The sequence below is a fragment of the Astatotilapia calliptera genome, chromosome 15 (genome assembly GCF_964374335.1).
Source record: "Astatotilapia calliptera chromosome 15, fAstCal68.1, whole genome shotgun sequence".
Lineage (NCBI taxonomy): Eukaryota > Metazoa > Chordata > Actinopteri > Cichliformes > Cichlidae > Astatotilapia > Astatotilapia calliptera.
In genome coordinates, this window is record NC_137436.1 from 39807363 (window position 1) to 39825547 (window position 18185).

General features: G+C 40.1%; 1 protein-coding gene across 36 annotated transcripts in view; it reads left to right on the forward strand.

The window, feature by feature from the left end:
• Positions 1-18185, forward strand: part of adgrl2a (adhesion G protein-coupled receptor L2a) — a 91018-nt gene that overhangs the window by 41302 nt on the left and 31531 nt on the right. For 28 of the 36 annotated variants that reach the window (XM_026194656.2, XM_080290233.1, XM_080290239.1 and 25 more), the window contains exons 4-6: positions 6784-6893; positions 8420-8479; positions 14314-15114. In XM_026194656.2, the coding sequence (XP_026050441.1) occupies positions 6784-6893; positions 8420-8479; positions 14314-15114 (971 nt within the window). Of the gene's footprint in view, positions 1-6783; positions 6894-8419; positions 8480-10736; positions 13193-14313; positions 15115-18185 lie in introns of those variants that run through there. The other 8 variants (XM_026194661.2, XM_026194685.2, XM_026194678.2 and 5 more) reach the window with 2 other exon arrangements.

Below are 18185 nucleotides of genomic sequence, written 5' to 3' on the forward strand. Positions count from 1 at the left end.
GTTGAAGTTTTTTTGTGATTTTGCTCTGCAAACAAAATCTTAAAGTATTGGTCACACAGTCATACTTCCAGTTATATTAACTGGATTTTTTTTTTTTTTTTGCACGATGTCAGAGAACTTAAAAACAGTTTTGTCACAGAAATATTCTTTTATATTGTTTGTAATTTTTATATATATAAAATATGATCCCCTGTTATATTAAAAATGTATTCTTTTCCTGGGTATCAGTTTGAAATTCAACGACAAAAGAAGCAGCAGCTTTTCCTTTTTAGTAAAGCTTTGAGTTCCCATCTCTTCTTTACAAAACTGATCAAGCTTGAGAATGAACACACTTAAATTCCTTTCATTTACTAGAAGTCAGAGCTGCACTGAGATCTCATATTTGGCCAAAGGAGAACATTCATATTGTTGTTTCTGAAGCTTTCCTGAATTGTTGTCTTTGTACTTGGGTGTTCTAGCTTCGCGTCGTGTCATCTTGTAAAGGTCACATTTTGACCAGCAGAATGTCACCGTAGTATTTCTATTGACTTGAGTGGCATGGCGATATACCTTTTCTGGTTTAAAAATCAATAGATGGATGGATGTGAGTCAGACAGCCTTCCCCCTGACTCTTTAAGAGCCTGGAATCTCCCGGGTGAGCTCCATAAATATGGCACAAGCATATGACAGTAATTATAAGTTTCTGGGATGTCTCACCCGGATATTGGGCTGGATTGTGAGTTGAAAGCGATGCTAATGGTTAATTTCTAACAACCTATTTCCTGCAGCATTATTGGGCCACCCCCTTATAAACTGGTCTATATATACTGATACTGGAGCTGGTTATACTTATAAAGACTATACTGTACACACGTGTGTGTGTGTGTGTGTGTGTGTGTGTGTGTGTGTGTGTGTGTGTGTGTGTGTGTGTGTGTGTGTGTGTGTGTGTGTGTGTGTGTGTGTGTGTTCGCACCAGATTTTTTTTCCCTTTGCTGCTATTCTCTGGCCTTGGAAATGATTTAATTTTTCAATGGCCTGTCTGCTATCAACAGGCTTGCCTCTTGAGAGAGATGTCTGCCTTGATAATTGTGCCATGAACCTCATCAGCATTTCAGATGAAATGGAGCTAGACGGGTCACTTTGAGTTTAAGAGATGCTAATTTGATTGAAATTCAAACTGGGAGCACCAGGAAGTAGATTGTGCCTTTTTCTGTAATGTGCTCCCCTCACTCATGTCGCTTTTCTCCTCCAGTTACACAGCGATTGTTTTGCTACTGCTGCTGGTGCTACTGTATTTTTTTATTTTTTTTATTATGAATTACAAATAGCTGCTTTGGCTTTCAGTGAGTTGAAGGATAGAAAATCGAGAAGTGGGTGCAAAATGATCTGAGATTAAGCAATTAAGGGACATCTTACCGGTAGTCTAAAATAAACCAGTCACGTGACCGGCACTTGATGTGACACATGCAAAAATGGTAATAAAAGATTTACTTTCTACACTGCTTTAAAAGTTTTTAATTTAGTTTCGTTTTCCTTTAAATCAGTTTGCAATTGTTCTGATTCAAAATTGAATATAATTAAAATATTTCAACATTTCAGGGCTTTTTCTCCGGTCATCTATTTTTCTCTCTTTTAAAGCAAATTTCTTCACTCACACACAGTCTAAATACACATTTTTTGTAGTTTCTTTTATTATTATTAAATATTTAAAGGTTTATCTTCGGTATTACCTCGTGGTTTCACCCCCATGTCATACTGTGTATGGTTGTGTGTGTGTGACAAATAAAATTTGAATTTGAATTTGAATTTGAATTTGAATTTTGTGGTTGTGATTAATCTGATGATGAAATGTGTGACGACCAAATCCCCAAATTTCTAATTATGCAGTATATTTCCACATATTTGTCATAAAAGTAAAACTGGAATATAAACGTATAAACTGAAAGCTTGACATGATACAAAGCATAGTTTATTAAAATAACACAGTTATAAAAAACAGGCATGTTAGGATTTCAGAAGGCTGTAGACCTCCCACTATGTTTGTTTTTGTATGTTATCATGATTTATTATTAAATGAACATATTATCCTCAAGGCCCATCATTCCTCTGACATGCTTTATGATGTCATAGCAAAAGGTTAAATATGGTGGATACATGGTATCAGCGAGTACTAGCAGTTCACCTTGTTGGTATCTTATTGCTTTCTTTCCCACTGCCCTGAGACGGAGCTCATATTTAAAAGAGATTTACATGAAATCCAAGCAGCACACTCTAATTGTACTGATGTCTCCCAAAAGGTCAGAGATGTGATGGGATTACATTTGGAACACTTCAGTGTGATTAAAAGGCCGGTGGGAGAAATGGAGGCAATCAAAGCAGAATCATGCTCTCTCCTGCAGTCGCTTTAGTTTTACGTCAAGAAAATTGGTGATCTGATTTTACATTCTGAGACTAATTTAAATACATATTTTCGAGACATTTTCAAATTCAAATTATTTGTAAGAAAATACCACAAATAAGTAGAGAAAGATATAACCTTTTGATTTAAGCTTCTGACCTCTACTTCTTTTATCTCTTCAGACTTGGCTTTGCTTTGAAATGTATTCATTCATTCATTCTGGAACAAATTTAGATATATGTGTATATATTCTAGATATTTTCCCATTCAAAGTATCTGTGAGCAACACCCTGAAGAGGAAGAGAAAGAGCTAGTTTTTATTGGAGTCTGTGACCTCTAAGACTTTTTATCTCTTCAGTCTTTTATACACTTTGAAATGTATTATTTACTAATTACTTACTTACTAATTTAATTATGTACTTACTTATTCTCAGCCAACCTATGTTTGATGTAAAAGTTTCCTAAAATATGACTGCATCACATACACTCGTCTGTATAGGCACAGCAGGAACAAACAACCCCCAAAAATGAGTAATAATAATAATTATAATTTTGCCTCCGAAATAGTATATTTACTATTAACTTCTTTAAGTCTTTTTAAAAGCTAAAACATAAATTGGTAGTCTCTTCACTTTTGCTTCAGTGAAATCCTGCTGAGCAATCAAGATAGTCATAGAAAGTTTCAAAATCTCAAAGAAAGCGGAGGAATGCTTCCTTTGACTTAATAATCATTATGTACATGATTAATTACTATATAGCCTAAGAGTAGTAAAAGATCATACTGTACATGCATTTAATTAGTGTGCACTTTGAGACCTGCGCCCTACCAAATCCAAAATGCTGAACTTTTTTATGGGAGGAATTTCTATTACGTGCTCTCTCTCAAAATGAGGGTTAGAACTATGCACAGCACAAGTCATTAGGGTTTTTTTTTTTCTCAATTGGTCTCAGGGGATGCCTGAGGTTTCACTGAGGAGACAGGCATCACAGTCACACAATCCCACAGACGAGGGAGCCCCCTGCTCCGCTGCTCTAAAATTAGGGCAATATATCAGAAAGAGCCATCAACACTTATGTCAACATTGTTTCATGAGAAATATGAGAATTTTTTGTGTTTATGTCCTGTCGTTTCACGCATTTGCCTGAGTGATGATGGCAGGCCGGTGTCTCATTAGTGTCACAAATTTTATTTTTGAATTAATTCTTTTTCATACCCGTAACATAAAGTATGCATTCATTTCCCAGTCTCGTTGGTATCTGATAGATAAAGCACGGTGATTTATATTGCTCCTGCATGAGATGCTTATGCATGAGCAAAGGAAAAACAATCATCAAAGTGACCATATAATATATGGAAACTGCTACAGACTCGAGAAATATTAGCCACAAAAACAAGCAGCGTATTATGGTCCCAGCATGAAGTGCATGTTTTAATTTCAAAACAGTCATTCATTTCCATAAATACAACTATAATATGCTGATATTTTCATCTGTTATCACTCACGGAGGTCATTAATAAAGTGAAATGCCCCTTGAAATCTGCACTAAACACAGATGCACACAGATGTGGAAACAAATGTGTGTTTATGCTGATTTGCTCTGTAATAAAATGTGCTGTATTAAAATTGCCAAAAGGAAAAAGAAGGAAAAAAAACCCCATTTGTGCTTCTCAGTCAAAATAAGAAGGTGTTCTCTATCAAAAACATTTATGAACATTTATGAACTCTTTCAGTCAGCATGATTTGTAGAAATGCAGAGGAACATGAATGAGCGATGTCTAATTATGTTCCCTTCTGTTGTTCCGACTTTGTTCTGGACACAGTTGTGTGTTGTAAATCTCAGTCCCAGCGCCCTGCATGCATTCCTGATACTCAGCTAAAACTCTGTAGGTTTGTTTTTAAGCAAAAACTAAAGCGGCACCAGTGTCCAGCCCCTACGTCAATTCATCACTGTGCCCCTCAACAGTAACCAACTCTGTTCCACTGAGATACCTAATAATATATTAATAACATTTGGACACAGAGCAGCGATTACGTCTCCAGCCCAAAACAAAAGCAAAACCCAAAGCACAATACAGTGCAACCAGTAATACATTTTCCAATGATCTGCTGTAAATGGGCGCACTGGTCTGTGATAAGAAGAAACAAATATTATCTCTGGTCTCTGCTAAATCAGCAGAACGGGGTTATCGATCCGGCTCCTCACATTGCCAATAGAATTTCAAGTCCCCTTGGAAGCAAAGACGGCTAGCTCAGGGTATTGATGTCATTATCATGATTTCAGTGTAGCGAGATGGTGGTCTCCTACAACTCCCTGAACCTCAGAAGATCCTCTCCAGATGTTAAAGGCAGTGACTGAAATGTACTTCTGACACTACTGTAAGGGCTGTTGAAATTATAAACAAGATATCTAATATTATTATTCTTATTTTTAAGAAATGACACATTTCATATTGTCTGGTCTTGTGGGATCTGCAATTTCAGATGCTGCAGTTATTATTAATGAGACCTTTGATGGCATTTTGGGTGCCTCATAAAGCTACTCAGCATGTAGGCCCATTCAGAGGAAGCTCAATCAATAAGTCAGGACATTTGAGTGAAACACACAGAGACTGTTTATCCTGTGCAAAACTCACCCCACCAAAGACCAGTGTGGGGGGTAAAGATCACATGAGGTTCCTGTGCAGTAGTCCAGTACTGTATTTACAGTGAGCCACAGTCAGCTGCAACATTAAAACTAGTGCCACATAATGTGCGGTTCCCTCTTCTGCTAACAAAACAAAATGGAATCACAGGGCTACCCTGCGGGATCCGGGTCTTAGGATCCCGGGGGTTCTAGAATGGGACGTCCTTGGATTGGGCTTGTTGTGGTGCACTGGATTGGGGTCTGGAGGATATGAAGGCAGTGCTGCTCCCATGGGTCATGTTCCCAGAGCCATTACTGAGCATTCAAGGTGACTTTATTTATACCCATAGGTAAATATGCTTTACAGCAAAATGATAGCATTTGGCATCCGTTCACAAAACACCCACAGCTATTTAAACCTGACAGACACATATTAGGTAATTAGACAAGATGAATCCAATCAAAAAACAGTTGTTATTAAGTAAGCATGTTCCCCGTTACCGGGGACTTCTGTGGTCCAATGATCCCCGAGGGTCGTTGTCATGTTCCTCGAGCTGCGACGGAGCAATTTTACGGTGTGATTTAGCACATTTTTTCTAAGGGAGTTCTGTTGCTATGGTGACATCCTAACAACGTCTTATGTCTGGTACGTGTCAAAGTCAGTCCGTGCATTGCATTGCTGGTGTGTGTCATGGATATTGACTTTGACACATACCAGCGATGCAATGCAAGGACTGTAAAGTTGATCATTGTATTGTTAATTTTATTTACCCACCGTTTAGTTTTTACATTTTTTTTGGCTGCATCTGACAGTGTTAGAATAATTTGTTGCTTTTTTTTTTCCTCCCACAAAGTTTCAACTGCATGCAAGCAGCTTGACATTTAACAAACCACAACACATGCAGAAGTTAGTTTGAATTTAAGCATGATGACAACTCCCTCCAAACTGCACTCTATTAACAACAACAGAGGAGTTCAGATGACTTCAAGTTGGCAGACAGCACGGCTAACAAGCTGTCGCTAGCTAGAGGTGTTTATAAAAAGGTGTGCATGTGCAGACGGGGCCTCGCGTGTGTTATCATAGGTCATCTGCCTTAAAGCTGCAAAGAGAGATGTCTTCAACCAGGACATGTGATGCGGGGCATGATATCTCACACTGTATGTGTTGTACTGAGTCCGAAGGGGAACTCTGCATTTAGTTCAGTGCTGACCAGCTTTTTACCAGACAGGTGATGCTGTGTTATGTTAAGGGACTAAAAATATAAGAGAGGCTTCTGGATTTTTCCTTGACATATACACATTCAGACAGATTATCCACTATCTAAAAGAAATACAACACAAAAGACCTCTTTTATATGAACCTGATGGCAAAGATCCAACAGGCATGTACAGAGTGAAAAGCACTGGAACTGGTCATATCTTTAGTGCTCGCAGATTCAATAGCATGGCTACATCTTGCTGAGCGTTACTCTTTTTATTTCTTTGTTGATAGAATTTGAATATTTCCCAGCCTGAACATGAGTTAAGAGCCGTTGAAAAGAACCGGCACACAGCGCTTTAATATTTATGCTTTTATGTCCTTCGGTTTGTCTCGATACACGCTTAATCACCCAGGGAAGGAAATCCCAGACAGCTGATTCTGTCCCTGTCAAACTGAGAACACTACATCCAGATGAACACAGTCAACTTTCTGGGATTTCCTTCAGTTGCCGAGTTTGCTTGAGACTGGATGAATTTGAACAAAGCAGTGAATGTTTCTTTCCTGTGTTTTCTCTCGTCAGATGCAACAATCGGACCCAGTGCATTGTAATCACGGGATCAGATGTCTTCCCCGACCCCTGCCCAGGGACCTACAAATACCTGGAGGTCCAGTATGAGTGTGTTCCCTACAGTAAGTATGGCCCTTCTGTCATGAATTGTAAACTCTCCCTTTTCTCTCTCCCGACACCCCTTCCCCATCGTTTCCCCCCTTCCTCCTTGCCCTCTGTCTCTCCTCCTGTTGTACCATATTCTGTCCCATTTCTTCCAGACAGTCTCCTTTCTTTGTCTGCAACACCTTCCAACACCCTATTTCTCCTTCTCTTCTTCCATCTGTGTCACTGTGAACTTTTCATGAAATATGACCTGTAAAACCCTTTGGTCCTCTTCCACACGGCCCTTATTATTGATGTGCTCACTGTGTTTCCAGCAGATCGACAAGCCTGGTTATGAGGTAGCAGACTAGAGGGAGGGCAGAGGAAGTCATGCTGACTCTCCTTAATAGCAAGACAGTGTTTCATTACTCAAGTCTTGTACGGAGAAGTCTATCAGGCATAAGCACAGCTCACCTTGATGGCTTAATATACATTCGCACAACAGGTGTTGAAATATGTTAGCAGATGTTTCATTATGTAACAGAACAAAATAGCTCCACTCATAAGTCAACAAGCTAATATTTCATGTAAAGAGATAGCGTTAACATTTTGTCTGTTCCTCTGGTGTTAAAATATTCATTGCCATTCAGCTTCCAAACAATCTTTAGATTGCCCTTTGTATTAAAATTCTCCTTTGTCCTTTAAGCTGCCATGTTCATTTGCAATTCGTGAAGGAAATTCCCCCGTGTAACCTTTACAAACTGATTAATGACAAAGATTTAGATGAATTGCCAGAATCACTAATCAGGTGGAACTGAAATAATTAGAGTCGGGGTGATGGGACAATAGTATTTGGCAGCTCTTGTAGATCCAAATGAGTATTTTGCACTCTGATGTCTTTGGATGTGTTGCAGTCTTGATTCAGCTCAAAACAGAAATGAAATAGAAGTAGAAATAAAACACCTGTATTCTGTTTCTCCTTAACACATCTGTTCAACGCTGCTCATTACCAGTAAACCTGCTTAAGCTGTTCCCCTTAGTGTTGAATTGGAATGCATTAGTGAACATCATTAGATGGTGAAACTCATTACAACTTAAAGGTTAACCTCTCTGAGGCTTTGAGGACCTGTAATTAAACATGGAATAAGCAGTAATGGGCATTCGAGTCCAACTTACTGAGGAAAGACGAATCCTGGAGGTCCTACCTCAGACTGCACTCAACTGCTACCTTCTTTCTTTTTTGGGGGGGTTAGAGAGGCTAGGGGGAGCTCACCTTATAGTCAAGCAACGTATTGATTCTACGTCTTGCTGTGATGCCGCAAACTTTAATAGTAGGATTAACCTCAAGGTGCACTCGTGTCCACCCGCTGTTATGATTGTCTTTTGCCTTCACATCTCGCAGAGGAAACAGTCTAGGCTGCTAGTGTGGTGGTGAAAAATAAACTTCTGACCAAGGACTCTCAGCCCTAGAAAAGTCTGTCTAACCAATGAAAATAAAAACAAGTCCTCACTCTAAACAGTTTCAAACATGCATGTCTGTAGCCCCATCTTTTTGCTTCTCAAGGTCCATGCCCAACCAGAATAGGACCAAGAACACAGAATGTATCCTATCGCAACTGCCCTGGTAAGTGTATAGTGTTCTCCCAGTCTGATTCAGTCCACACAAGCCCAGTCCAGCCTTTCCTATTCAACCCCTACTGTAAACAGTGATAGACTTTGATTTATAGGAAAGTTGCCTGTTTTGTTGTTCTCCTGTAACCAATCCTCTGTCTCCTCAGCCGTCAGCAAAAAAATAATATTAATCCATGCATCTCATTTTGTAGAGTCAGACTAATGCAGATTGAATAGATCATATGCCAAATAGAAAGGTTCATGATTAACAACATTTCAGCAGTCCAGAAGCTTAGGAACCCCCGGATTTGCAGACTTGAGTAGATGTTTTTCAAAAGAACACTTGAAATCCCCATTAAGCTGATCAGCAAGGGGACCAAAGACAGTGTCCTCGTTTAGCCCGGTAACTACCACCCCTCAAAATCTCACTGTCCCCAAGAAACACAAGTAGCAGTTACACAACAGAAGACTTAAAATGTTGTTTTTTTTCTCACCAGCTGAATGTATTTAATCCATTCGGTCTATTTTCCAAGTCTTTGCATAATTACACTTCTGTGCAAGCAGCGTGTGCAATGACTTACCTACATTCCAACCATTTTCCTCCTTTGGCTTTATAATTTGGTTCTTGTCATGAACTGCCCTCATTAGTAGCATTAGCTTCATATTCCAGCCAAGGATGTAAATTTTGTCTTCACCTGGCACTGAGTCACCCTTTGAATTGGCTCCAGTAATTGCTTGAATCAGGCAACATAAAAGCCTCGATGTTTCTTTATTAAGATTGTTCTATGCAAGCAATTTCGAATCGGTGGGAAAAAAAGAGGATGATTCCTTCTCTATTCTTACTTGTAAAACTGCAGAGTCGTGCCAGTTGGCATAAGCAGGCCTCATTGCTAATATTTTCATTTTCATCACCTGTTAGTACAGGTAAACCCCTCAGCTCCGAGTGACAGTGTTGGCCAGAACAGGAAAAATAGGATAAAAAATACAGCATGAGCATCGAGTCCTCTTTGATGGCTTTGTTTAGCCCCCTCACACCTCCCACCCCTTCCTTTTTCTTGAGTATATTTAATTTAATGCTTCAATTCAACACCAGGATACCTAACTGAGTTGACAGCAGACATGTGTTCACAAAATAATAGAAAGCCAGATTATTAACCGGGGTTATTTAATTACAAGTACTTCTTAAAAAGCAAGAATTCCCTAGAAAAGAAAAGAATGTAGTTTCCTGGGTTAAATGTGGATTCGAATGTGTCTCATGCTTGTTGTAATGTTGCTGTATATAAACTGACTTAATTTCTTCCCTTCCCCTGTGCAATCTGCAGGAAACCTCCTGGGTATCTGACTCACTCTCTTCATCCACTGACCGATTTCTGATCACACTGATTGCTGTTTCTATTTTTACATTTCTACTTACATCATCAGGTCTTCGGTCATGTGTTCTCCCTTTCTTTCCAGATTTCCTTCACCCGTGTCTCTCCGTCTGCTTCTCACCTCTTCTATTTTGTGTGGCTGAGGCAGCTTCTGAGAACTGTTGTTAGTTTGTTTGATTCCTATCCATGTGAGATCTCTTAGTTAGGTGCAGCACACTTGAATTTCTTCTGCAGAATGGAGTGCATTCATTTGTGGATCCTTTTGAATCGCAAGCTTCATAGATTTTTTTTTTCTTTTTTGCCACAGAAGCCAAGATCAGACTCAACAGTTTGTGACGGATTCAAATTTTAATGTGAACATGTATACAAAAGGAGTGTTGCAGGCCTCGGATAAAAATGTATGATCACGTTAACGCTTTTTGTGAAAAACAGACAGTCACAAACACATAGGAATGTAGACTGAAGGGCACAAGATCAGAGGTGTGCAGAAATAATCGTTGAATCAGTGAAGTAAAGTACGAGTGCACTTCAAACACTCCGCACATAGATATTACTTTGTTGTTGACGCTTCATAAAAGTTCAAAATTAAAAGAAATAAAACTCACTTAAATAAGAGTACCATTTGATAAATACCAGGTTCCTTAACTCCACCCAAAAAAGCCAAAGACACACCTAATTTAAATTTTTGCTGATTTCCACTTCAAGGTTTTCTCATTGTTCTCGTTGAAGTTTTGAGGTCTCATTCTAACTACTTGACACATCAGGACATAATAGTGAGCGCTGAATTTGAAGTTTGATCTTGGAGGATAAATTAAGGTCCAAAACACAATTTAAAAAAACAAAACGACACTGAAACCGTGTGCTCGAACACTATAAGCTGCTCGGTCTCTTGGTCACAGCTCATGATGTGAAGAAGCAGTTAAAATAAAATCTAATTTTCTTTACCTTGAATTTCAGATCAGCCAAATTTAAATCAGGTTTTTGCCTTTTAAGGGCAGAGTGACAGAATTGTTTTGATATCTCACTCACAGTTTTTCTCTCGTTCATGTACAAATACCACTGACTGGATTTCCCTTTCTGTAACACTGTTACCTCTTAAACAGTGTACATTCAACACAAACAGATTACTGCTGTACTGTCTTGAATTGTCCAGTCTGATCTAGGCTTTAGATGTACCTTGCTTATATACTGCTCTCTCTCTCTATATATATTTTCCATTATTGTATTGTTGCAGTTCAGAATTAGAAGCCACTCACTTGCAATGCATATGGAATTCTTTTTTTTTTTTTTAAGTTTTAGTGAAATGTGAAATGTTTTATCGGCTATTGACATCTCAGTTTAATGGACTGAATAATGCTTATTAGCACAAGTGCATTCAGAGTGCCTTGTTTGAATGCGCTCATGATGGCTAATTTATAGCAGACTCATATGGACACAAAAACATCTATTCAGATTGCGCACGCTCTTATGGAACATAAAATTAAATACATTTTTCCACAGTGAGTGCACGAGAGGTATATTCATGCATTTTGCTCCAACAATTTACAGTGATTACCTGCTCCCTTGGTCTGCAATGAACTTATTTGTGCATGGCTTCATCTTTTTAAAAGTGAAAATAATGATAAAAATGTTACATGGAGACTTTTGCATTGTATTTTTCCCACAAAATTGAAATTGGATCTTTATTATATTAAAACCTGCTTTAATTGAATAACACGATGTAATCAATTACACTGCTCAAAAACCCCCCACTTAAATCACACATAGAAAAGCTTTTTTGATATAAAATGTGTAATTCATAAACCCTTTGCAGGCAAGGTTCAAAATTATACCACCAATCAAAGTTTAAAATTGAAATTAGAGGCTGCTTCAACTGGTGTCATAGTGTGGCTCTGGGTGAGATAGCAGACGGTGACCTGGCAGATCTCCTTCTAGACCTGGATCATTTCATCAGTGACATCCGAGACAGTCTGGGTGCTCCCAGAGGTTCTCAGTTGGATTCAGGTCTGGGGAAATGAAGGCCAGTCAATGGCATCGATGCCTCTGTCCAGGAATTACCTATACACTAGAAGAACCCACAGCAACAGCATAAGGTCTGACAGTGGGTCTGAGGATTTCATCCTGGTACCTAACAGTGATCAGCTGTTTAGCATGTGGAGGTCTGTGCAGCTGTCCAAGGATATGCCTCCCCAGTCCATCACTGACCCACTGCTAAGCACTCATGCTCAGTGCTACTGCAGGCAGCATAACACTGACCAAGGCATCTCCAGATTCTTTCACGTCTGTCACTTGTACTCAGTGTGAAGCTGCTCTCATGGCGTGTCAGCGGAGAACACGCCAATTCTGATGTTCACTGGTGAATGCCAATCAAGCTGCACTGTGCTAAAGGCCACACCAAAGGACGTCAGCCCCTAGTCCCGTCTTCATGGCGTGTGACCGTTTGGTATTCGTATTAATAGCCTACTGGGGTCATTTTGTAGGGCTGGGATTGGGGAGGCCCTGTCCAGTTCTCATAACATACGCTCCTACAGGAACCTGAATGTGCTGCATGGAGCGTCTCGTGATAACAGTGTTGACAAGGACGCTAGCAAAAAGCAAAAGCAGAGAAACGTGGTGCAGGAAGGACATGGAGAGTAATGGTCTGTGGCCACCACCTGCTAAACTGTTGTCATGTTGTTGCCTCTCCGGTGTGCCTGTTGTAGCTTTCATTGCACCAAAGCAGGTGAAATGGATTGCTCCCTAAATTTTACCTTTTTTTGAGCAGTGTATTTGTACAACTTTCCACTTAGAAAAAGGAAATAATCAATCTTGATTGAGTTTTGGTGGTGAGTGGATTTAAGGGAATGAAAAGTCACACTCTAGAAAGTATCGTGTGATCTGTCCAACTGTAAGACAGGGTTTCAGTTTCTTTGAGAGACAAAAATGTGACTTTTACTTTATGCAAATTTTTACCATATTTCTAACTAAAGAGAGATTTTTCTGAAATGGTTAGAGTCGTGGATATAAAACTGAACGTATGTTAATAACAATTTTCTCACTTGCCAATGAAAAAAAAAATCCACCCACCACTTTGCTACAAAACTACTTTGACAATTAGTCATGACGCCAAATGTGACCACACAGTTTTTGGTGCTCTAATCTAACCCTTTTTCTGAGACAGGACTTTGACGTCTGTGTGTCATCTTTCTCACAACTTTCCTGTTTCTAATAGGTGTACCCGTCTTGTTCCATGTCTCATAACGTGTTTCTGCATATGTAATCGTGGCGATGACACTTAATTCATATTAATCTGTTTTTTTCCCTTGCACCCCTTTCATTCTCTCTTCCAACGCTTAAAATAGAAGTGGAGCAAAAAGGTAAATAACAGACACGACCCAAACCCTAGCTCCTTGTTTTGTGGCATCTAGTTGTCAGTTACCTATTTTCCGATGGTGGCCTCTAGAAACCCATTGCAGACGTTATCGTCAGAACCTCCGCACCCCCCAACTGTAACGTTAGCAGCCAGTGTAGTGCTACAAGGGAAGTAAAGCTGGCCATATAAAGACGGTACACAAGCAGCCAAAAGATGTAAATGGGGGAATATTGGCTGCAGTCCATAGGGGCGTCCTCTTCTCATTCTCCCTGGGTGCTTTGCTACTCAGCAGAATCTCATATTGCTTGGCTTCTAAACCCTTTTCCATAGCATGCCATGGTAACAGTGTTTCCTGGCCTTCTTTTCAAGCTTTTGCTATCAACTGTCCCTTTTCTCTTCAAGATCCCTACCCTTCTCACTGTTTTCCCCATTATTCTCACCAGACCACTTGCTGCTCTTTTCTCCGTTGATTCTTATGCCTCCTTTACCTCAGACAACAACCAAAAACACCTCAAGAGACCCTTTCAAAGAAAAGAAACCAAACATTTTTTATTACTTTTCAATTTGAATGATTGTGATATTTGCACCACTTCGTAATGACGAGCCTCTCAGGTATATACCATTAGAATAGGTGGTGTAACTGAGACATCAGAGTATACACATTTTGCAGACTCCGTTGACTCCTGCTCTGTCATAACCTCTCCCGTCTGTTGCCAAGTGACTTTAGTTGGCTGCATACTTTTATTTACAGGACCAATTGTTATGTTAAGTTTTGTTTCTGTTATGTTTTCCCCTCATTTGTGTTTTACTCAACAGTTAATGTCTATGAGGCCAGTCTTCTTTTCGTTTCCGACTACTACATATTTAAACATTATGCTTAATAACTTTTCTATTTCTTTGTATTTTTTCTTTCTATGCACAAAACGTCCTCATATTGGCTATAGATGTTAGTTGTGTTTTGGCCACTCGTTGATATGTGTTTGTCCCCACTCTTATTGGACAACCTGTAAAACAAAATGAAGAAATTAGCTATTAAATCGGCTATTTAAGCGTGTATATATATATGTATATGCTTTTCACATTTTAACCTTTCTGCTTCTCATTCTACTCTTTCTCCATTGCTAGTTTTTCTTTGTCCTGGGACTCTGAAAGCTGTCGGTGAACCTTCCTTTATATTTGAAGCGGAGCAGCAAGCTGGAGCCTGGTGCAAAGACCCACTGCAAGCCGGCGACAAAATCTACTTCATGCCTTGGACTCCGTACCGAACAGACACTCTAATCGAGTACTCCTCCTTGGATGACTTTCAAAATGCCCGTCAAACCATCACCTACAAGCTGCCGCACCGGGTGGATGGGACTGGATTTGTGGTCTACGACGGGGCGGTGTTTTTCAACAAGGAGCGTACCCGAAACATCGTGAAGTTTGACCTGCGGACTCGAATCAAAAGCGGTGAGGCGATCATCAACAACGCCAACTACCACGACACGTCGCCCTACAAGTGGGGAGGAAAAACAGACATTGACCTGGCGGTGGATGAGAACGGGCTGTGGGTGATTTATGCCACAGAGCAGAACAATGGTATGATGGTGATCAGCCAGCTGAACCCCTACACGCTACGATTTGAAGCTACCTGGGAAACGACCTATGACAAGCGCTCAGCCTCCAATGCCTTCATGGTCTGTGGAGTACTCTATGTGGTCCGCTCCACCTACGAAGACAATGAAAGTGAAGTCAGCAAGAGCCTGATTGATTATATTTACAATACCAAACAGAACCGTGGGGAATACGTTGATATCCACTTTCCCAACCAGTACCAGTACATTGCAGCTGTGGATTATAATCCGCGAGATAACCAGCTCTATGTGTGGAATAACTTTTACATCCTGAGGTACAACTTGGAGTTTGGCCTGCCTGATCCGGCACATGGTAAGAAACCGTCGCCCCGATCATTTCTCCTGCAGACAATAGTGTTAAATTGCATTGCTGAGATTGTGATTTTAGTTCCTGTCAAGTGCACTTTTATATTCCTCTGCTATCCCCATCTATGTATCAAGTGTCACAGCTGACTGATTTTTAATTTAGAATCTAATATGTGCTAGATATGTTATGGGAAGCTTTGGAGTGTAGGAAAGCATTGAAGTGAGCGGGGCTCTGTGGTAAACAACACCTCGAAGCCAGTTACCATATCATAAGGGATCAGTATCATGGGGATTTGGGAGGTTTACCATCCGGGCGTTCCCTGAGTCCCTGGTGCTAAGGCTCCAGGGACCCCTGCTAGCATATTCCTTTTTTTTTTTTTTTGAGAGTGAGTAAGACAGGAAGAGAGAGAGATACTCTCACCTCTGGAAACATACATGTCTGGACAGGTGCAAAGTCTGGCCTGGGGCAAGGTTAGATAATTCCCCCAGTGATGCTGAAACTTGAAATCTCTGTTGGCCATTAAAAAGTGAAAAAAAGCGAGAGAACCCCCCCACTTCATTTTACAGTCTCTAGCTGAAGTGTAAGGATTCAAGGTTCTCCTTAAGACAGAAAGAGATGCAGACAAAAAAGAGACGGATCAATCATCCAGGGTCACATCGGCAGCATGTGTTTTTAATTTAGCTGTCAAGAGCTGAGCGGAGACCAGCCAAGGCTTGCAATCGTCCTTACGCTGAGAATATAATAACGGTAATTATCTTAATCCCTCCACACCCAGAATCCTAAGTCCACGTAATGCTCAGCATAGTTAATGATGAGCCACAGAGGTCAAGCAACTTTTTCACAGATTATCCAAGAGCTTAATATTTATTAATGCGTTGGCTCGTCCACTTTGGTATTGATAGGGCACGGCCTAGGGCTGCTAGACTGGGTTCAGCAAGTGGAACAGCATCAGCCTAGGCAATGCAAACCAGGTCTGAGGTAAAATGCACAGGGTTCACTGGCCAAATAAAATTAAAAAATGATCTTTATAACTTGCGTGAAGTTCTTCCACTAAATACTTTATCAATATATCGAGTTTTACCTACAAATTTTGAACAATTGAGGCGTATTCTGCAGTCAGAATCCGTTACCTTATTTTAGTCATGCCTGAACATACATTCACGTACTCATTTGAAGAAATCAAAAATAAGCTGGTTTTGGGCCATTCCCTTAAATTTCCCGACAGTCACTGTAAAAGCGGTCGTGTTATTTTTTTCTCCTAACAAATGAGAATCAATTAGTGCATTATGTGTTTATAACCAGCAAACTGACTATGAAGCAGTCAGCATTGTCTTTCCAGATTAACTGATATGGCTTCCCGTATTAAGCTGTTTATACACACACTGCATGCTCAATCAACTTTTTCATTTGTTAAATGGACACTGATCACCGATAGCAAAATAAGAGGCTTTAAAAGGATCTGCCCTGATATAAGAATACACTCCAGTTGTCTGTGTGTCTTAAATCACACTGTGCTAGCTTGTTTATTCACACAGATACCTCTCAAGCATCAAAAAGAGCCCACTTCACTTCCTGTCTAGTACGTTAAGAAATATACAGTCTCTGACATCCTGCATTTCCTTCTCCTTAGGGTTTCCTTATTCTCTCATCTTTATTTTAATGTCTACAAGGACTCAGTTCTCTCCCCTTGACAAATGAGACATGAGCCTGGCCCTGTTGCTGACTAATGTATGTTGAGTTGCAGTCGATGAGAGCAAGGGAGAATGGTCCAGGATGATCATCAAGATGTCAATAAACTTGTCCTCCCACATGGCTGATGTTGACACATAAATGATGGCAATTTTTTCTGGCTGTCACAGGACGCCCTCTCTTTGATATCTTTATGCTCGTTTCAGTGGCTGCATCACTGGCCACTGAAACAAGCCATCAGAATGCTTTTGTGGTGTTAAAAGTTGAACCTATACGTTTTTAGCAGCAGCGACAAAGAAAAAAGAAGGAAACTAAAAGAACATTCTCATGCACTAAAGCCTAGACTACATGCACACGCACAAAGGTGTGTTTGTGTATGAGTGTAGCAGTAACTGGCCCAAACTTGCAAAATTCTGCTGCTGAATGATGAGTTTGGCCCATTATCAGTCAGACAAACATCCAGTAGTTACTTACCGTGTAACAAGAGGATTTAAGCAGCAAAGTAATAGTTTCTTACTTTTTCTATTTGTTGAATCACCATATGGTGCACAGTGTTTTAGCCCTAAGAATCCAACATGCAAAATAGTTCCACGCTTTCAGTATTTATAGGGCTGTGTTAAACTTTTGACTAATATCTGCAGGTCGTTCTACTTTTAAAGGGAATCTCAGAGAATGAATAGAAGCTGATGGAATTGGTAGGGGCAAGACCAAAACTTTACTTTTACTGCACTTTCTGCTCTATTGCCATTTCTCAATGCACAAACAACTCAGTCACTTGATTTGATCCGTCATGGAACGCTAAGCATCAAAGTGATGCTGAGGCTTTATGCGACAGACATTTGGGTTCTTGTCAAGTCCAATAGCATTGCTCGTGTAGAGACAAGATCATCTCTTGTAGGATTATGTGGGAGTGGATGGGCTCCGATTCAACAATCAGCTCCACTGGAAGTGGACGCTATATGGGTCAGCAAGTCCCTCTTGTGGCTTTGACCAACGTCAATATAATAAAGTGGTTTTGCTCCTTGCATGTTTCCCTTCTTGCATATAGCAGCCAATGCAAAAGGCACATTCCTTTGTTGCATTTTTTAAGTGAGATGATTACATGGATTTGAATGAGGTATTCCCAAAGAGAACTCATTATGCACCCATTTCTGTGGAGAATGTATTCATGCCAAGCTCTGATATGTGGCCTCAAACCACCGCGTAAGCATCTCCAAAGCCTTTTATACCCAAAGTGGGTAAAAACAAGCTGTGACATTTCCAGGATGGGACACAGGTGAGCCTTGGAAATCTTTTATTTTATCCCGCACTGCAAAATACTACTGTATAAAAGCCCCCAGTGCTGCAGTTAACACCCACGCAAATCAAAACCGCCTCTTTAATTGTTC